The 22224-nt window shown below is 34.8% G+C and overlaps 2 protein-coding genes across 4 annotated transcripts; both read right to left on the bottom strand.

Moving 5' to 3' along the window:
- Positions 1 to 4397: 4397 nt before the first annotated feature.
- LOC141705765 (uncharacterized) lies at positions 4398 to 5858 on the bottom strand. Of its 3 annotated transcripts, none has more exons than XR_012568473.1 (6): positions 5369 to 5701; positions 5192 to 5291; positions 4985 to 5106; positions 4793 to 4873; positions 4604 to 4712; positions 4398 to 4538 (listed from the first exon to the last, which is right to left on the bottom strand). XR_012568473.1 is itself a non-coding variant. In XM_074508653.1 (6 exons), the coding sequence occupies exons 2-5, from the start codon at positions 5472 to 5474 to the stop codon at positions 4800 to 4802; spliced, it is 402 nt and encodes a 133-aa protein (XP_074364754.1). In that variant the 5' UTR covers positions 5475 to 5644; positions 5726 to 5858; the 3' UTR covers positions 4398 to 4712; positions 4793 to 4799. The 3 variants fall into 3 exon arrangements, 2 of the variants coding, with proteins under 2 accessions (XP_074364754.1, XP_074364753.1); XM_074508653.1 differs by adding an exon at positions 5726 to 5858 and having other exon boundaries at positions 4398 to 4712; positions 5369 to 5644; XM_074508652.1 differs by having other exon boundaries at positions 4398 to 4712.
- Positions 5859 to 17394: 11536 nt separating this feature from the next.
- On the bottom strand, positions 17395 to 18454 carry LOC141705761 (uncharacterized). The gene is made up of 2 exons (XM_074508648.1): positions 18215 to 18454; positions 17395 to 18123 (listed from the first exon to the last, which is right to left on the bottom strand). Exons 1-2 carry the CDS (start codon positions 18452 to 18454, stop codon positions 17395 to 17397), a joined length of 969 nt encoding a protein of 322 aa, XP_074364749.1.
- Between the last annotated feature and the right edge of the window lie 3770 nt (positions 18455 to 22224).

The raw sequence follows: 22224 nt of genomic DNA, 5'->3' as shown, positions 1-22224 counted from the left end.
GCCAACATCTTTGTGAAACCTGCAATACTTGCCCTTATCTAGCTTGGCGGGATCAGCCTTCAAGGGCTTAGGCCAGCGAATATCTCTGTCTTTCTCAATCTCCATCAAAATCTGACTTCTGGGAGCATTCAGCTTAGCGTATTCAGTGAACTTTTGCCCAGGTCCTCCCTTCTTGGGGGTTGAATCAGGGTTTTGTTCAGTTCTAGGATATTTATCCTTAGCGATATACTCCAAATCAGTTTTTCGTTTCTTGCCTCCAGTGGGCTCATTACTTACTACGGTCTTCCTCATACTTTCTTCAACCTTGATATACTTCCCTGCCCTCTCTTGGAGCTGCAACATGCTCTCAGGGGGTCGTTTGGCCAAAGACATCTTGAAAAACTCATCCCTAGTTCCTTGTTGCAGTGCTATCATGGCTACCTTATCATCAAGGTCTGGGACTTTTAAAGCCTCCTTTGTAAAACGATTTAGGTAATCTCTTAAGGATTCTTTAGCTCCCTGCACAAGACTCATAAGAGATGCTGAACTTTTCTCATGGACTCTTCCACTGATGAATTGCTTAATAAAAGCCTGACTTAATTCTCTGAATGATCCAATAGAATTGGGGGGTAGGCGACTGTACCATCTTTGAGCCATACCCGACAGGGTTTGAGGGAAGGCCCGACATTTTATAGCATCATTCACGGGTTGCAGCAGCAGTGCATTAGAGAATGTCCTAACATGATTAGCGGGGTCTCCCGTGCCATCATAGGCTTTGATAGTGGGCATCTTAAATTTTATTGAGATATGGGCATTCATTATCTCTTCTGTGAAGGGTGGAGTTGGATCATCAGGATCTCCAAGGGGAAGGAGATTGCTTGGATCAGTTCTTGGGACAGCAGCCCTTCTTCTTACCGGACCATCCAGGTCTATGATAGGAGGAGGATTTCTCCCCCTAGGAGGTATGTGGGGTCTGGTGGCTTGGTGAGCCTCCAAATCACGCCTCAGCCTTTGGATTTCAGCCTCATGAGCCCTGATCTTTTCCTGCACTTCTTGGGGATTCGCCCCTGGGGTGCTTTGGGGGCGTTGCCTTCCATCGGCCATTGGCTCTTTTCCAGGGCGCCTCCTTCTCGGGGCCACTTCATCATCCGAAGATTCGGAGTCTCTCTCAGTGTATGGACCAGAAAATTCCCGATCCTCAGGGATAGGATCCAAACCTCGTATATAGGGGGGCGACCGCCCTCGTGCTTCGCTTCGCCCAGCATATCCACTTCCTCCAACCTCAGGGTGAAGGGGCATCCCATAAGGGGGGTTAGTAGTAACAATAGTTGAATATTCATACCCGACGGGTCGAGAATTCACAGGTATATGTATTTGTTGAACTTGAGGATTCGTACCTTGAATAGTCGGGGGAGTTGTCCCTTGTGGCTGAGGATGAGTTGCCCCTGTCTGGGCTTCCCCCTGAGTAGATGCATAAGTTGAATGGGGAGGAACCTCCACGGTTGATGAAATCACCTGGGTCGTCCCTGATGGTGTTCCCTCCTCCAGAGTGCTAGTTGTTCTCCATGTTCTCGCCATGGTTGTTGTTCCGTTTTCCCACAGACGGCGCCAAATGTTATGGATAAAAAACGAAAGTTATTATATGCTGTATTTATTACTAAGATTCGGGAGCTCAAGGCCTTTAATGGCTGCTCTCGTGTTTCGTGGCTCGATCTGCCTTTACAAGATGCCTACGTATCTCTGTGTATTAGAGAATCAAGCCAAAAAACGTAGTTCTGATTGGTGGGGGTGAGACCCCTTATATAGATGTTGGGAGTCCTTGAATTGGACTTGGTATAGGAGACTTGGTGGATAAGCCTCTGAATTAGGATAGACTTAGGAGTCCTAGGAAGTAGGAAGCTGATTCCTTATCCTTTTAGGTCCCCTTGAGGCTAATCTCTAAGGATTTATATCCTTATCGGGACTCTTTTCAACATCTGATTTCTCCCTTATTAATTAATTACGAAATTAATTAATAATCAGGGCTTTTGGGCCTTTTTAATTCCGTCAGGCCTGATCTGGTCCATCAGGCTTAACCTTTCTGGTTTGAGTATCATATACCTATTTATTGGGCCTAGCAGCCCACAGCTTGTACAATTAATGCAGTATTTAATTATACAATCATAATTTATTTATCCCTATCAGGAATCCATGAATATATTGAGACAAAGTTGCTTGTTTGAAATGGGTTATGGGGATTTTGTCCCACATTGATATTGTAAAAGAAAGATATTGAGTTTATATAGCATCTTATGTTAGTGTTGTTTACAACTACTAGCATAAGTGGAATGCTTGTGTAGCCTAGTGCTAGTGGGAACTTTTATATTTTTCTTTTCTATTACAAGTTTAATTATTTATATTGATTATTTAATTATTAATATAAAATATATTGAGTAAGGATTATTTTAATCATACTCTGAATATATTTTATAATATTAATATTAAGTAATCTGGATATAATATAAATAATAAGGAAAACCCATTTTGTTTACTTTTTCTATTTTGTTACTTGGTGTACCACATCGAGTAAAATAGAAGAAGAGTAACTTGAGATGCCTATATATTAAAAGGTACACTTGAGATAAAAATGACACAAGTCTCGGTGCCTACCTCGCAAACATATATGAGTTGCATAGGTTTTTTGGGCAAACTGAGGTGCGAGTCGTCGTTGATCATTGTTGGTTCTGTGGCCAGATTGATCTGTTGTTGTTTTATCCTGGAAGCGATATTGCTGCATTCCATCACAGCTTAAGTGGGGGGCAATAATCTCTTCAAGAACAGTCAAGTCCTCTTGAAGGGTTTGGCGACTCAGCTGTTGTGTTCTTCTTCTTATCAGAATTTGGAAAGCGATAAGAGATAAGTTTTCTTTACTTTCTTTGTCAATTACAGTCTTTATAGTTTGTTATTGCCTTCGTGTTTTGTTTCGTTAGTTGGTTATTTGCCATGTTCTTGTTATTATATATATAACTGCCCATTGTTGCTGTGTAGTTAAAATTATACCCAACATATATATATATATATATATATATATATATATATATATTTCTTCCCTAGAAAGAGACAAGATACTGTCACTGCTATTATACAAACTAGCATGGATGCCCGCTTCGCGTGACGTTGGTTTTTTAATAATTTTAGAGGACAATCAAGTGATTACACGGATCTGGTTCTCCAAAATTAGGAGTTTGGAGGCGTATTGTTATTTTTGGTATGAGGGCGCCCAGGAAATGGAAGAAGGTTAAATGAATGGGATTACATAATTGTGAAATCCACTTAAAAAGGATTGAGCGTGACGATTTTGTATTCCTTGGTTTTTTTGCTGGATCACTCCATCTTCTTTGTTATTTTTGGTCCGGAGTGGAACTTGATATCGAAATCAGTTAAATATTTTAACATTAGCTTGAAGGTTACATTAATATAGAAACTGTACGTTTAAGAGTGATAGATTAGTAGTTGTAAACAGAAAGTGGTTTGTGTAGTATATGTGTAATGTCATAAAACAACTTATGTGGTAAACATTTAGCAAGCAAGTACTACATATAGTTATACTTGAAAAGCATTTATTTCATTACATAATTGTTTAACTTCCTCACTTTCAAGGTTGAAGGGAAAATTAGAAGCATAAGGACATATAGTTTCACATTATAGTGGATGCAAAATTCAAGCAAAATAGATTGTGGAAATCATCAGGATTTTATTCTTTCTTCCGTACTGGGCTCATGGATTGGGTTTCTGTTTTGTCGGTGGAGAGCGAAAGGTAAGATTTGACATCATGTCCAGGTGGTAGCTGCTGGTTGATCCCTGTATTTTGCAGTATAGTTAAATAGTTTATTCAGAATTAGGTTATGTGTAATATTGTAAAATGATAGTTGGGGTGTAATTCCATACCGTTGTTGTCTGTTGCTGCATACATGCTTTGGCCTCTGTTAGGTGTTGGTTTGGATCGATGAAGGCTGTGCAAATGTTTGTTGCCAAGTATGTTGTGGCCTTGTGTTGTATATTGAATTCCTTGATGATAAGTTTGATGGTGTATTTTCTGTTAACCAATGCTTTCAAGTCTGAAGGGAATGACTTATCTTCTCCCATTTGAATGTAGACTAGGAAGTTACTGGTATGTGGAATGATGCATGAAATGATAGGTTAAAGTTTTAGTTGTTACCTGTTTGAGTATGTGGACAACTCTTTTTCCGAGGACAGCTCTTACCTGCTGGTCATTGAGGATGATGTCAATGCAACTCGTGTTATCCGATACCTTTACAGTTAGCTTGAACCTATGTATATTGAAGAGGCTGAAGAAGGTTTGAATTTGGTGTGAAATGTAGACAATATTTTATGTGGTGGAGAAGTTTGTAATCTATCACTTACCTCTTATTGGGGCAAGGAAGGATATGATTGCAACGCATATAGTACCATATATCTTGGTCAAATTCTATTTCTCCAAAGCATTGTGTGCAAACCATCTTGTACCATGTACCGGTCTCGTCCACAACAGTGATAATTAGGTGTGCACAAATTTGTCTCTGCAAGTACATTAACTGTAATATTGAACGAAGTAAAATTTGGTATTTGTTTATAATTGCAGTACCATGATGTATTCCTTCCCCAGGCTTATAATCCTTGCAACATTCAGAATTTCCACCTCTGGATGCTTGTCCATTAAATACATTTCTTGTTGGAAAGCAGGTTGGGTCAATCTAATGAGATTTGAGGAATGTTAAAAGTGTTGCATAGATTACATGTTTATACATGTATAACAAATAAGTTTTTTACTTACTTCTGCCTTAGCTGCATGACACTGTAATGATTGTAGTTGATATAACATTGAGTCCCCCTACACTTGAAAGATCAACTTGATCTTGGAAGGGAAACGTGTTTTTATACATGCACAGTGTATTGAAAAAAGCGTCAAAATACATAAACAGTTTTTGGATTGATCAATAAACGGAAGAACTTAGTAATTTCATACCATTCCACAATCCTACTCGACTACTTTTAATAATCAGTATAGTAGTTTTTTCACGAACTTCTTTCATCTGTTCATCAAATATTTCAGCAAATGTATCCCAGAAAGTGACATTGATTGAGGACCTACGCATTATTTTCGGTATATATAATGAATAACGATGAAAATAACCTATAATTATGGATATGAAACGTAGAAGAAAAATGTAACCTTCCATCGGTGAGTATTAGCTTAACCTGCTTCTGAGCATCATTGAATCTGTTAACCAAATGTGTAAGTGGCTGATAAAATTTGACAATTCCAATTACATCTGTGGATGCAATTATTTGCACTCGTTAGTTTCAGTTGAAGGTTAAGATGTGAAAAGCTTTTATTTATTGATTTTACCTGCCAAGTGAGTTGTTTTTTTTGTAAGCTTCATCATCTCGCCATGATCATAGAAATTAAAGGCATTAGTTTCAGTACGACATGTACTCTCCTCAATCTCTTTCATCTGAGTGTCTTTTGAGAAAACCAACTGCACATCATTCGTGAGGTATAAGAACTTGTCATCGGGTTTATATGCCTGAATGACAAACTTCCTAATGATATAGCAGTTGCCCACAGTGAACTTATCTTTTAGCACGTCATCTTCGTTTTCCAGGGATGAAAGCGTGCATCCTTCTATTTTGGGAGTTTTGCAGAAAGTGTACATTAAATTCTGCAGCTGAATGTATAATACTAAAGCTTCATAACATATTTTACCTTGTCATCTAAGAGAATGATGTTGAAACTTTTGAAAATCTCGCCCTTTCTTGTAGCTCCTCTCCAGAACCTTACAACTCTTACTTTGATTTTCCAATCAAACTTCCCAACTTTGAGGCTACTTAGCTCGTCAAACTTTGCTTAGTACATGATGTTCTTCACAGCCTAGGTACAATGCTAATTTGTTTGGTGGTTGAAAGTTCTCTGGTGTGAATAACTTACCTTATAGTCATATGTATTATGTTTATCACCTACCACCATTTGCAATTATGCTTGATTTGATATCAACATTTACTTACCCACAAATGTAAATGATGAAGAAAATTTTAAATAATTTTCCTTTATATTTGATAGTACTGTGCTTATAAATTACCTGTTTGCTTTATTCATATGGAAAAAATCAATAATTATTTTGTCACACTTTTGGTTTTATAGTTTGCAGCCATAGTTAGACAATTTTGCGAATATTGTATCATTGTAAGGTATTTGTAATGTACGGGAATATCCATCTAATTAGTCGTAATTTGGCATGAGCAATATGGGGAAGTACTTCATTCATATATTATCATAACTAAATGCAGTCAATTACAGCTGAGGTTGTTAACAAAATAGAACGTCACATAGTCTGAGGAGTTACAACTGCAAACAGTTGCTATACGTAGACAAAAGTCCCCATATTACTGAATCTTGTAGTTCTCTTCACTTAGCCTTCTTCTTCTGGAGAATGTTTATTAATGGTCAGAGAAGATAAATAGGGAAATAATAACATGTAGTCAAAAGTCAAAATCAGCTTACATACTTTGTCTGATTTTGGCTCTTTCTGAATCTGACCTTCTTCTTCAAATGACACTAGTGCGTGAAGTTTCCTTGCTTGAACCTTCTTGCTTGTAGATTTTGCTGTGTTTAGGGCTTGCATTAATGTATCTTCGTTCACTGATACCTACATGCAAAAATGTAGTCATACATTACATGTTTTAATAGCAATAAGGTACTTATCATGCTAATATCTTACATTCATAGCTGACATTTCATTTGTCTCAATAGTTTGGTTAGAAGACGGAGTGAAGGTCCCAGCAGATTCATTTTCGTTACCAATTCCAGTAGCTTTGTACACTTCTGAGCCGTTCATGACATTTTCCTCTGTAATGATGACCATCATATTGTATTTTTGTTTCTTAAACATTCTCAAATATGGCGGGAATTGTTGTTCTCCCCATTACTGCACTGTGTAAAATGGCTGATTATAGTTATATATCTGATATAGTTTACAAAATTATTGTAGTACAATATTGGAGGTTAACCTCTTTGTCCGGAGAATACAGAACTTCAACACTTTTCTGTGCAATGTCAGCAACGGCTGCATTAGGTAACACTATTGTCAACGATCCAGTATCATCTGAGCATCTTGTTTCCAACCGAAAACTGTATTACGAAGCAACTGATTATGCATGCATAAACTGCTCAATGTTCATAATTATGTAAACTAATTCTTTCTCATTTTACCTTCTTCTAGGAAGTGGTATGATCCTCTTACAATTTTGACATTTGAATTTGTCAACTTAGAAAGGAACTTCAATGAGGTATCTTATGCATTTTGTTAGGTACCAATTAGCATCCTCATTAACCTTGTCAATCATAACTTCGCACACAACTTCCCGCTGAACAGGAATAGAATAACTTAGTTTCTCTGCAATTACAATCATAATACCACCAACATAATTACATTACCTGAACATGTGTTTCAGTTAACAGAGTAATATCTCTCACAGTTAGTGTCTGTTTGATGTCTTCTTCATCAACATCAGACATTTCAGTCATTTGATCGCATCTGAAGGCATTGGAAAGAAGCATGAATATAAAGGTACATTATAATTTGTACTTTGTCTTAAGTAAAAATATCACCTATTTATGAGGTCATCAACACTGTAATAATCGGGATTGATAAAAATCCTTGTTGCAGGATAGTTTGTAAGGTGTGCTATCCCTCTGTCAGTAACGTAAGATTATTAGTGGGAATTTTGAGTTAATTAGGTAATAGAAAACATTATGAGGGTGCCATTACACATACCTCATATGAACTAACTCTAGCACAACTGATAATAATAATAGGCTCCTTCTCCTCAAGTTGTTGCAGAGCTTTGTCAATTAAAATCCCAAATTCGTCAAATAAGGTGACAGACACGCAACACCTACATAACAAAAAGTTGCTTAAGTAGGTAGGCCAGTAACTAATTACAAAAAACACTAACACATTGTTAATTTAGAAGAAAAACCTCCCATCTACCAAATCAAATTTCATCCTTTATTTTTCCTGACTATTTTTAGTCGAAGTAATGAGCGGTCTTCGATTTTTCAGGTAACCAACCATGTCTAAAATTGAATACATTTTAGTACTAATAGGCATTGTTATAAATTTAAAAAAGAGTATAGCTTACATACCTACTAAGAACCTATTATATGCTTGCAAGTTTCTCTATTTCAGTCATGTGGAAAAGATCAAAAACATATTTTTCAATTACTAATCCTGGCTCAGTTACTCTTCTTAATTTCGTGTCTTTGGTGAAGAAAATGTGTTTTTTATTTCTGACAGGGCGATATGTTTCTTCACCTAAAAAGTCCTTCACTTTAAAGTTGTCAACTATGTAAATGCCTCCTTCAACCAAAGGGCAGGTCAACTCCGCACAATATTTTGCATTTACAAAAGCGTGAATTTGATTGTTCTACATATAGTGAATCATCATCATATTAAAAGGTATTGTGGAAGTGAGGCATGTAGTCCCCAGTTGTAATTATGATGTGGTACTTACCATATCATCGATGAGAAGCATATTAAAACCCTAAAATTCTCGTGTTTCTCTGTCCATTCCTTTCCATAGGGCCTGCACTCTTACTCTACATTTCCAGTCATAACTTGAGCTATCCACATCACTTAAATTTTTGTACTGGTGTAGATCCATTCTTAGGCAACTTATTGCTTCAGTAGTAGGTACCTGCAGCTGTGTTCAATTAATGTGTTCACATGTCAGTATAGTTACAGAAATGAATGCATAATCTAATTTAAGAGTGAATGATCTATACCTGATATAGTGTGTTCTCTACATGGAGCTTCAATAAGACCTCACCTACCTTCTTTATGTTATGAATAATTCTACCTTCTTAATGGTCAGTAAACATGTATGTAACTGAATGGTATGATGTGGATGACGTTAATGGCTAACTGTGTACATGGAAAAAGTTCTAATCTGGTTGTTCAGTGGTTAAAGATTTGGAAGTATTTTCCTTTCTAACCTCTCAAACTTGCACTTCACTGATACTGTTACAGGTACATAGTTAGATTGAAGATTATGTTATCAACTCATTCCAGTACACAGCTAGCTTCCGGAAAATTTTAATACACTTTCAAAATTCACTCAATCTGATATAAGTCAAATATATTGAAAGTGTTAAAAAAAATTTATTCCAATTTTAGTAATACGTAAAATGATTTGTTTCATAACTTCAACTATTGTGTTAATAATATTGGACATATCATTTTACCAAAAGTTATGTTCTATAATTAAACCTTTTTTGAAAAATAAGAAATATTTTCAAATTTAATTTACGTTGTGCAGTTCAAGTTTATTTATTTGAAACCGATGATTAAGGTAATTTATAAACTATGTACGTAGCTTGATTAAATTTATTAGGTGATCAATACAGTTTTTGAACTTCAAATTCCTAAAATTACTGTAACAATATCGTGTACTAATCATGTTCAGCAAATTGTAATTTACAAATTTACTATATTTAAATTTTATAGCTTCTTAAAGAACACAATACCAATCTTAATATTCGGATCTCATTAGTGTGTAACATAAATTAATTTGAATAATAAAGTTTGTAAAACCGTTTGTAGGGAGTTCATATGTAGATGTGAATAAATAGTGCATTTTAAATCTGTTTCATTTAAGTGAATAAATACATATCTGGGTTTTTTGAATTTAATGGACAGTTTCTAACTTAATTTACGTTGTACATTTTAAGTTCATTTATTTTAAACCATTGATTAAGGTAATTTATAAATTATGTACGTTTCTTGATTAAATTTATTAAGTGATCGATACATTTATCACCTCCGAAATCATAAAATTACATAACAATATCGTGTACTAATCACAGTTCAGCAAATTGTAATTTATAAATTTACTATTTTTAACTTCTGTAGCTTCTTAAAGAACACGTTACCAATCTTAATATTCAGGATTTCATTACTCATTAGCAATCTTAAAGAACACATTACCAACGTAGGTGCAAATAATAATTGTTTATTACTATACGTAGTTGTTGAACAATGTATGGGTTTGGAAAAAATATTGAAATTTTAAGTTCAAGATAATTGTTTAATAGCACTTTACTTTACTGTTATAGGAATTATGTTATACTTTTATAATAAATCTTCATAATGTACACGATGTACTTACGTTACATTAACCAAACTATATGATTACAATGTCAAAATTATTTCCCTTTTATGTATCCAATATATACATAATAAACTACAATTATTTTTCATTTAAAAAAATCTATATACAATTGTAATCGCATATTAATCTCTGAATAGATGCAATTGTTTGACATACTATTTTTTTGACATAACTGGAAGCCATTATTTGTAATTTAAAAATAAGGTAATATATATTTTTTTTAAAATCAGATTTTTATTTTGTATTTAATTAAAATCACAATTATGTATTTAAATTACAATTATTGTTATGTATTTAATTATTTATTATAATAAATACTGATTGGTTGAAACCTTTTCATTTGCTACCTGACCATTCGTTGAAGAGTCCCGCATGTTAGATACCGTGTCTTGCTGAACGAACAGACGGACCATTGCATGTGATACACCTGGACTATTCATCTCCCCCAAGACCTCTATTAAAGAAGACTGCATCTGATTATAACCGATTCATTCATCATCTCCTCTCACTCATATTTTTATTTTTCTTCCGCTTCATTCAACATCAGAGCAATCACAGCAATGGCCTCCGCTTCAAAGAACAGGTGATTCTCTTAACTTATGCATGTACATACATATGTAAATACTCCCATTTGTCTAAAATTGTACTCCCTTTATATGATTATTTTGCGTTTCGTGTTATATGATTTTCTTAATATGTCTGTCTTCTTCTTACTCAGTTGCCTGTCTTCTACACCCTCTGTCCTCTTTTCACTTGCATGTGTTGTATAGTAGGATGTCCATATCAATATGTGTTGTCCTCACTTTATGCCTGAACTTGTGTACATTAATGGTTCATAGCTTCTGTCAAAGATAGATTTACTTACGCCTCTTATTATAATTTTGATTCATGTCTTGTAAGTGCTAAATCGATGGGTAAAAGTTTATAGTTTTCCAGTGTTGGGTTCATTCCTGAAACATGTGATATGCTTTCTTTACCTATTCTTTCAACCGACTTATGGCATTCTCATCGTTTCATTTCCTGCTATGACATTATTGCTGAATTTAGATTTGAATTCCAAATTTTACTGCTATGATATGGCCTAACCTAATGTCTCCTAACAGTGGTAGCAGTTCCGATGAGTGCGAAAGTGCCAGATATGAGAACCGGAGATGCATCAGGTCGGAGAATATGGAAAAGAGAATGACCAATCTCAATGTTAACTTGGCGGCTGTGTCGAGGATGGTTGAGGCACTGGGGGAGAGCCACATGCAGTTCACTGGGCACATGACGATGCAACAGAAAGAGTTCAATAATAGGTTTCAAGGCGCAGCAATAACTTCTGCTTGATGAGATTAGGCTTCTGAGGATTGAGCATGGTGATATCCGCAGGAAGATGAATGAGTGGTTCTGAAGGCGTAACTAGTGTGGCTGCTTTAATGTTTATTTTTGTTTAATTAAGTTTTAATATTTTGATGAATTATGGGGTTTTTTTTTGGATGATCAGATTCTGATATAATGATATTTAATGGTTTCCAGTAAGGTTTAATGAATGTGGTTTTATTCTGAAACTTGTCATAATTTTCATTTTCTTTCAAAAGTGATTTTATCGTGTATTACCATCATAAACTATCAGTAAGTATCTTTAAGAAGCTGTAGATGGAAACATATTGTTTAGAGGCATCTTTAAGTAACTATCAGTAGGGGGAAGCCGAACAGACTGACAGTAATTAGTAAGGGTAGTTGGTAGGTAAAGATACTCAAGGTTCTCTACTCTGCTAGACCTATTACTTGACTGAAACTTACTACTTCTCCTAAATCTACATGATGTCAGTAGGCAATGAGTATTGTGCAGCCTCGATCCACTTAAAAGGAGTATGGCTGATGTCCGTACAGATGCAGTTGACAATACAACTCCTGTTGTGCAACTTCTACTTCCGCTTCCTTCTTGTTCTTTAAAATCTGCTATCTTCCACTGCAAACTTCAAGCTCCTGTATATATATATTTTTTATACATGTACTTCTATAGAGAATTTAGTTAATAGAATATATTGGGGGTTTTAAATGAAATAGTAAGGTTATATTACATCTAACAAATGAGTAGTCTTGCTTATTCATTTCTTTTTCAGTTCGTTGCAATATTGTTTCTCGACTAAATTTGTAAAATTAAGTTGTAATTTTTAAGAAGAAGAATATAAGTTTTGGCATAACTTGGCTCTAATTTTTTTTAAAATTTATATTTGATTCTGAATTTTATTTTTATAAATTTGGTTCAAATTTGAATGTACCTTAAAACATAGGATCTAATATAACTGTATTTGAAAATTATTTATTTTAGTTGAAGTTATAATAGTGAGCAAACTTACACAATTTATTGATAAAATAAAAATTTTAAAATTAGAGGAAGGAACATGTATTTTATATGGCACTAGCATTTAAAAAGTGACTAAAATTTTGATATCGTTATGAAAGAAGAGACAATTTAGTTTATCCATTTTCAATAATACCATTCAACAGTAATAGTTGTGTAATTCTAACTGACAATATATTACAGCCATAACAATTTGTATGGTTACATTTAATTTTAATTAAGATCTTAATATGTGTAAAATAAAATGGGTGGGTTTGTCAATTTAGTTGTAGGACCAAATGCCGAAAATCCGAATCCGAGAAATTAGTAAATATATGTAATCAACATAATCATAAGTTATTTTGGTGAAATAGAAATGTGTTACCTAATTGCCGGAGATATAATAAATTTGATAATTAGTTATGCAATTATACGCAGTGTAATATTATTATTATACACCTACATGGTTACAATTGTCAAATAAAATAGTTTACGGTGATTACACTTTCCATAATTAGTAGAATAAATAATTAGACCGATTTTGGTCCAAATGTAACGAACAGTAACCTATTTCCCCGTTCCCCTATATTTCATCTCCCAGAGTGGCTTAATGGCCTAAAGTTGGAGCGATTCCGGTCCAAATTTACCCAACAGTGGTGTATTACTTTGTTCCAATTTAGTATATTGAATAGTGTCGACATAAATTTAGGCTGACGATATTCACCGGTCTAAATCTTCATAATAATTAAACCTTAACTTTCTAGGTTTTATATATTCATTAGTTTTTTTGTTGAATGTTAATATATATATATATATATATTAGGTAGTTCTTAATTATATTTTGTAGTTTTCACTTATATACATAACAGTTATTGAACAAAAAATAAATTTTCACTTCACATTAATAATATTCTTACTTGAAGATGAACGTGATTTGATCGCTCCAATTGAAGAGCTGATCGAAATTCCAAATCCAAAAGTTGAGACGGTTGAAATTGATGACAATACTCCATATCGATAATTTCCTGTAATATATGAAAACAAACAAAATTATATTGCTGTTTGAGAATGCATTAACCGACCATTTCTGGGAACAATATACTAATTCGGATTACTTCAATATTTGTTATTTTTGTTTTAGCTAATAAATTATAATATTATTTTTTCTTGTTCAGGTTTGATGTTTTTATAATATAATATATTTTCAAGTTTGAAATTAATATGAATAGGTATGTGAATTAGTATCAACTGTTAAAATAAAAATATCGTAATAATTGAAAGAATAAAAAAGTGATATATGAATTTGGATGAACATTTAGACCGAAGTGTTGGAATAGAGAATTTTCTTAGTCCAAATTTAGGTCAATATTTAGGCAAAAAACCTTGGCCACTTCTTGGACTTACCCTTAGGCCAATGGGTAGTGTCAGTCCTTAATTTTGGCCGTCAATCATCACCGGCCTAAATCTTGTTTAAATAAAATTTTAACTTTATATATATATATATATATATGTTTATATATATATGAAGTACTTTTGAATTATAATTTTTAGGTTTAAGTTAAATATATAGCAGTTATTTAAGAAAAATATATTAAACACTGTGATTTAGTTTTAATTAAAATTATTAATATGGTTGGTTGAAGATGAACTTGATATAAGTGCTCCAGTTCAAGAGACTATGCAAATTCATATTTCTTATTTTTCTTTTAGTTTAATAATTAAATATTATTTTTTATTGTTTAACTGTAATGGTGTGCAAAATTATAATAATAGCATTTTAAAAATCTAATTTTTGGATAAAAGTTTTGTACATTCCTTGAAATCAATATGATAAAGAACTCGGTTAATATTTGACCGAATATATGAATTAGTTAAATTAAATAAGTGTATAACATAATTTATAGATATAAAACACCTCTACATTTTAATAAAAAAACACTTAACTGTACCATATATAACCCAATACAGTGAGTGCTTGTAGTTATTGAACACCGAAGGGGGAGCATTAGAGCCGAGGAAAAAGGGTTGTCCAGTAACTTCCACAAACTGAGAAAGGGGTTTCTTAGGTTCTGAAGGGCACATTACACATTGTTAAAGGTAAGCAGTTCTCTTCTTTAATCTTCAGTATGTATTCATGTCTACGATATATATGTTCAATTAAACTATTAGACATATATGTACTCATGACGGCTTTTTATGATGCAGAAGGAGTGTGTTATTCAAAAGAAAGGAATGCAATTACTATGTCCTGTTTTTGTAGAAACATATAACAGAGGATGTTGTTCCCTACTTTCTGATCACAAATCTTTATATTAAGGCATGTTGTTGTAGTTCTGTTCTTTTCGGAATTGCTTAGTTAGTACAATGAATCTATTAATATTCTTCCCAATCAGCCTTTGCCTGAGGAGTTTGTCAAAAATATGGGTAACCAATTGACCAGAACAGTGTATCTCCGAGTTAAAAATGGTGATGAATGGAAATGTTCATTGGATAGTGCCAATGCATGCATAGGAAATGTTGGGAAAATAATGGATTTCCATGCAATCAAACGATACAGTGTCTTCCTTCTTGATTACAAAGACCATGGATGTTTTTATGTACAAATATTTGATGGTAATACGGTGGAGATTGATTAACCACTAAGGCCTATTCAGTATCATAAAGTGTGCAGTACAGGACATGATCGGAAAACTTTTAGTCCAGCGGAAATAGAGGAACTGGTAGCAAGGTTTTTCTACAATGCAATCGGTGACAGCCGCTTAAGTGACAGAGTTTTCATTGTCAATGAACACCTTCAATAAAATTCTTACACTCAGGTTACATTTTTCTCAATCGAATGTCATTTCCCCTTGCTACTTTTACTATTATGTTCAATTGTAATTCTATATTTGTTAGGTGCTGCCCAAAGATGTAATCGCCCGCTTAAATGTACATGAACAAATGACCTGGGTTCAGTTATGCCTGAACAAAAGTAGTTGGATTATAAAGTTAAAATGGGAGAATGGGAATTTGCTCTTTAACGAAGAGTGGACAAAATTCTGTGGATATGTGAACTTGAAAGAAGGTGATGTTTGTGTGATATCACGTACAGAGCATTCACAGAGGTTGAATATAAGTATCATTGACAATGATAATGATAATTATCAAAAAGTGAAGGTATATTTGCCATTCTTTAGGAGTCCTCACAAATATAAACTGTATATGACAAATTGTTAACCATGTTGTATTCTTCCTGGGTAGTTCATGGAAGTGGAACTTCAGAGAAAAAATATTTCAAAATGGTTAATCATGATATGCTGCATGACGGGAATCTGGTAACCAACTGTATTACATATATTTGTTGCTAGCAATTTTGCGGTGTGGCTAATACATTTATGCTCTTCACATCTATAATTCTAATGTATAGGAATTACCATCAACGTTTATAGAAACTTATGGTTCAATGCTGGCTAAGAAAGTGAGGCTGTCCTTTGGTGACAGGTGGTAGTACATTGCTAAGTTCTCTGAGCTCAATAAAAGTTTGTTCAATTTGGATGAAGTTTTAAACAATTATTCTGTCAGGGAGAGTTTTTGGATATTCTTCGAATGTGTGGGTCCATCAAGTCTATACTTAACAATGTTTAGCACAAATTGTATGGATATTCTTAACTCTACAGTTGCTAAAGTGGCTTTGAAAGAGCTGGGGAAATAACTATGTTTTGAGGTTACTGATATGTCTATGTCAGATTCAGATTCTTCAGGTACTTTTAATTTCAGTATGTAGTATATTAGCAAAGAACCATACAAAATAACCAAATCTTCCTTTGCTTTATAACAGATGCTCATTCGGAGAAATCGCCAGGCTATACATCAGGTACAACAGTACTCTGTCCATTTATGTACGGGTGATCGTTGGGCTGTATGAAAAATTCAAACTAATTCTTTCTATTCCAGGATTGGTTACTGAGATATCATCAGGAGGAAGTCAAATACCTGGGATTTTGCATGATGCGGCTCAGGCAAATGTGGAGGAAGGTACATTTGAATTGATGGGTTAATGACTTGTTATAGTTTCATACCTAAGTGTAAATTTTCATGCCTCTTTAGGAGCCACCCAAGCAAATGCAGAAGTATATTTTATTGAAGAAGAAAATACCCATTATTTCATAGTAACTCTGTTGCCTTCATATGTTGATTAAAGAGGACACAGAGTGGTATGATAACCTGTACACGGTTCTTGCAAAAAATTAATTATGCTTAATATTTACTTGTACTCTAAACTTTTTTTACTCTTCCATATAGTATTTCCCAAGACATATGCTCCAAGTATTTCAACCATGGACCAAATCTACTCTCATGAAACTTCTATTTGAAGATGGTACTTGGTATGTCGCTGTCCAACGAAAGAGGAAAATGTTTCGATTTAGATTATGTTGGAATGATTTCACCTACGACAATAACTTCGTTGCAGGCAACAAACTACGATTCATGTACCAAAACAACTTCACATTAGATTAGTTTTGCTTACTTAATTGCACTTGCATTCTAGCATGAATGTAATATGAAAGCCAATTCTAAAGAACTTGTACTTTAATTCTGAACTTATTTGTACTTTTAAAGTTTGTTACATTTGATCAAATCTTCGCACGTTATTTATAACCTTTCTTCATCTCTTTCTATGGTCATTAGCGTAACTCTTCTTTTATTCTATTACATGTAAGACGAAACAATTGAGAATACGTTTATAGAAGAATAAACTACTACCAATACGTAACATAAGTTACAATATATAATGGTAAAGAGCAACTGCCATACAGTAAAATATTTTCTCACCATCACATTTACATAATTACTTAATCACAATACTGTATTTCTATACATACATAAAATCAAACAAACTAAGCTTCTGGAAGGCCGTAAAAAGCTTCTTTGTACACAATGTTTTGGGTTAAATTTGTAGCTGCACTAGACTCATCATCAACAAATATAGTGAGGCCAGTGGGTGATGTTACTCGACTAATAACAACATAGTACTGTCCATGAGTGAAAACTGACTTAAGTAAGTATAGCCCAACTGTCTTAAGGAATTGACCTTGAGATTTGTTGATTGTCATGGCATAGCATATCTGTATTGGCATTTGTTTCCGTACCAATTCGAATGGCATTTTTGTATCTGAGGGAGAAAACTCCATACGTGGAATAAAATGCTTCGAACCAACAAAGGTACCACAGATGACCTCACACTCCACACATAATCTCAGGCATTTGGTCACAATCATCATTGTACCATTATACAAACCTAGGGTTTGGTTCAAATTACACATTAGCATAACAACAGCCCCAACCTTAAGTTTCAGATCATGAGGTGGCATCCCAGCAACATTTAAGGAGTTCAAATACTCTACTGGGAAGGCTTCATTCAGATGCTCATCTGTCCCACCAAATTCCTCTATAGCATCAACACTAAAATAGGACACATATTCTCCTAGGATCTTGTCTACAATAAGCGAATTGAGGTGGCCCACAGTCTGGTTGGTAGGTGTCAAAATAGCTCTTTCGCTCAAGTACTGTGAACTGTGCCCTTCCTGAGAAAAATTAGGATACGTGCTACAAATCATTGTTAGCAACTATATTTTCAGATTGTACATCACAAAACTGAGACAGAATCAAAATTTGATTTTCAATGAGTGGAAAATTGCAAACCCGAGGTGGACTGACCTGGCCATTACCAATGTCAAGTACCCATTTTGTAAACTTTTTAAGCTCTTCACTTTTACTATCACTTTCACCTTGTTTCAAGCGCATATATTCTGTCAGCAAGAAAACTTGGCAAATGGACCACAGTCGTGACCTAGTGATACATGCATCTACAATATCAGCACGATCTCCATACGTAATGACTGGGAGGATTTGATGGAAATCACCACCCAGAACTACAGTAATACCTCCAAAAGGCATGTCGTAACATTGTGGATAAACAACTTTCATAATATCCTTCAACGATCGGTCTAGGCATTCGAATGCATACCTATGCTGTATAGGCGCCCCGTCTCATATTATTAGTTGTGTCTGCTTTATGAGTTGCGCAATATCTGAATCATGGGCAATATTACATGTTGAACATCATAAAGAACTATTAGAATTTTAAATCCGGAGTGCGCAGTTCAACCACCAGGCATTAATATGGCAGCAATCCCAGAAGAAGCAACTGGAAGCACAATTTCACCTTCTGCACGTAACTTACATATAAGAGTTCTCCATAAGAATGTCTTTCCACATCCACCACTACCATAAATGAAGAAAATCCCTCCGACATTACTGTCAATAGATTGTATTACTGTATCATATATTTTTCTCTACTCCTCTGTATAGTCCTATAGTAGCTTCGCAGTTTCGTACTCCATCTTCCCAGTGTCATAGCTTGTCTCTTCAATTATCAAATTATGTGTTCCATTCTTCAAATAGCTGCGAGGAGGTTGAGGCAACTGATCAAATTTCTTCAAGGATTTACCAACTGACCGGAGCAACTCACCTTTTTCTACAATATTACATATATTCAACTATTTAACCGCAATGATGCAGTTATAGGTAATAATTTAAACAAATAATAGACTGTAGTTCGAGTCCGCAAAAAAACTTAAAATTAGTCGTAGACTGTAATGTAAAAAGGTCTCATACCTCCTAAAGCATAGAACTGCAGCTGCGTGTCGTTAAGAGTGAATAAGGTATTTGGACAACTTTTACGTCGTTTCAGTAAAATGTCATCGACCATGCTCTTCCAATGTGTACTCCATAAAGTCTTCAAATCAGTGACTTTACAATTGAAAATAATATGGACAAAAAGCTGACGAATCTGGGGAGGTAATCCACCTGCAGAAGCTTAAAGCAACACTTTAGGCCATTCTTTATCATCGTCCAATAAACCATACTCTTTACAGGCATCATGAAATGTACTGTAACAAACTCCATTGACTATCCGTAAAGACCCAAAGGAGGTGGCACCACGTACCTTCGTAAGAAATAAACGAAGAAACCAAGGCTCTCCCGTACTGTGACGCGCATAACACAATCTACCTATTTGAAAGCCACGCTTCCTCATGCTTCATCTCCTCTCACCATCATTCCACACATAAAACCTTGGAATTTTATCATACATGTACTTGCGTGCATTAACATCAAAAGAGTTTTAAAAAAAAGGCTTCCAGTTTACTAAACTTGTTCTTCTCCCTGGAAGCAACTTTCCCAAGTGCTTCATTGGCACGGTATGTGCAGTTTTTGTCACCTGGTAAGTGAAATGGAAGTCTCTCAACGATATACTTCTATGATGGATAGGGAAGCCAAATATCCTATAGGCTGATTCAGCACCACATAAATATCTGCCATCAAAATATGCATTTATCTCATCAATTCCCCCCTCATCGGTGTCATTCGATTGCCATTTTCTCTTTCTCTGAACTTTAACAGTAGCACGGTCATGGCCTTTCAAACAGTATTTAAATAAATACTTAAGACTGCGTGCGTGACAACATATTTCCACATTCATATGGCATTGAAACTTGACCAAAAGATCTCGGTTGTATGGTACTACCCACTGGTTGTCCAGCTCAGTCTTCTTTATTTCAACAGTAATGTTTGTCCTGCATCGCATATACATCGGGAAGCCACTGTCATCAAAATTAGTTTGAGCACAGTACCTGAAATAATTCAGTGACGACAAAGTTTAGGTATTAGGTTACGTTACTGGATTGTGAAATGACACAAAAAAGGTATGCCTATATCTTAATTTTTGGGAAAATAACGTATGCAACGTAAATCTTTTATGCATAGAGACTTGACATTTTGCAAACCACATAGACCTGTGGATCATATATTCCTTGACGGCTGCATAACCAACCAGATCTAATAAAGGATCTGGGATTTCTGCGGATACAAATTTATCCACATTCTGCTTGAGGTTTTTTTAGAATCAGCATCAAGCCATATTAATATATGTACATGTGGAAGGCCTTTTTTCTGAAACTCGATGACATACATAACTGCAAAATTGGGAAATCTAGATTATATTGGCAATTGGCAAAATAAAATTACTTTTACCAAAATCTTTTCAATGTAATAATATATTTAGAAATTATACTAAGAAAGTCCTCGTAAGCACTCTTACCTCCAATACAAACCCCAAAGTGCTTTTTGTCCTTAATATCTCCCATTAACTTATCAAGTTTTAGTCTAAACACCCTTGATATGATGTCGGGATAGTTTGGAGCAATGCAACCAGGTGCACACTCCATCATCTTCTGTATTTCATCCCAAATAGAATTACAGGTAATAGTCAGGAATATGTCTGGATGTCCGATGTAACGGCATACGGCCAACGCGTCTTGGAAATTTTATTGCATGTATCACTTCGAACCAATGTAGCCAGCTGGCAGAACCATACCTTTACCGGTATTTGAACTGTCCACATCACCTCTGTTAACAGATCTATAAATATTGCTGTATAATTCATTCCATAAAGTAGTTTGGTGAGTACGGAACCACCATAGTCGTGTCTGTTCAATGGTAGAAAAAGCATATACCATATACTGTTGAAATAGTCTTTCACCAAGCCGAGGAGTCAACCCTACAATACAAAATTCATTATTTATTTATGTGGAACATAAACAATTCAATACTTTTTGTTAAATATAGTTTACCATCAGTCTCTCTAATTTGGAAAGCATATGAGTAGTAATTCTTCAGAGACAAAAACCCACATGGTTTGCAAGAACTATCAGCGGTCTTTCAAAATTTTATCTTGGGGTGAAATCCATCTTCTCCACGTGGAAAGAGTAAAGGGTACTGTAAAGCCATCAACTTCGGATGAACATAAGAAACACGGACTAAACCTTTACCTTTTTCATTGAAAACTATATCACGGTCGCCACATGTTTCTTCAGTGTCGCCAATCATAATGCCAACAACTTCATCAGTGCTAGAAATATGACACTCTCTTCCACTTTTAGATCTTATAACTTTCAATGTAATCTGCAGCTCAAGAATTTCATCGCTTTCATACAGATCACGCTGCTGCCTAAACTTACCAACCAATTGATTTGTTTCATCTAACATTGTTATAAGACCTCGTACAACCTCTTTATCAACACTTTGTCGGTCCTGAATATTAATCCACCGAAGATGATTATCAACTTCGTTAATGGTGTCATAAATGTAAAGTTGACGAAATTTGGGGGTTTCATTATCATTCTATTTTAAAGATCCAAAAACATGGTGGTTCTGACCATTTAATCTGTACATATAAGGCGCCCTTCCATTATTTATTGAATGATCTATGTTACCGCCGGTAGAAGTAAAGGCAAAAATTGTATTATAGAGCCGTATCAATCTATGAAATGCAGGACCTCTTTTCTTGTTATTGTACAAATCCAGCAAATACTGAGGGGTAGGAGGGATTGAAGGAAATCTCACTACACCTTTCATACAACAAAGAAAAAATATAGGACAGCCTTTAGTCACATTTTATTTACCTTTTCTTCCTTCCACATCCGAGCATGACATTTCGAACAAATGGCAGTAGGAGCACCCAAAGAAGCATACTCCTCAGGAATGACACGTCGCGGTGTACGTCTGCTTTGCATCAAATTACATTTCGAATTCATCTCATTAACAGTGTCTTCATCATCAACATCATGAGACCCACTAAGACAATCTGCATCATCTGCATTTTTTTA

This window comes from Apium graveolens, unplaced genomic scaffold (genome assembly GCF_009905375.1).
Source record: "Apium graveolens cultivar Ventura unplaced genomic scaffold, ASM990537v1 ctg971, whole genome shotgun sequence".
NCBI classification, from domain to species: Eukaryota; Viridiplantae; Streptophyta; class Magnoliopsida; order Apiales; family Apiaceae; genus Apium; species Apium graveolens.
This window is presented reverse-complemented; position numbering and strand designations above follow the sequence as displayed.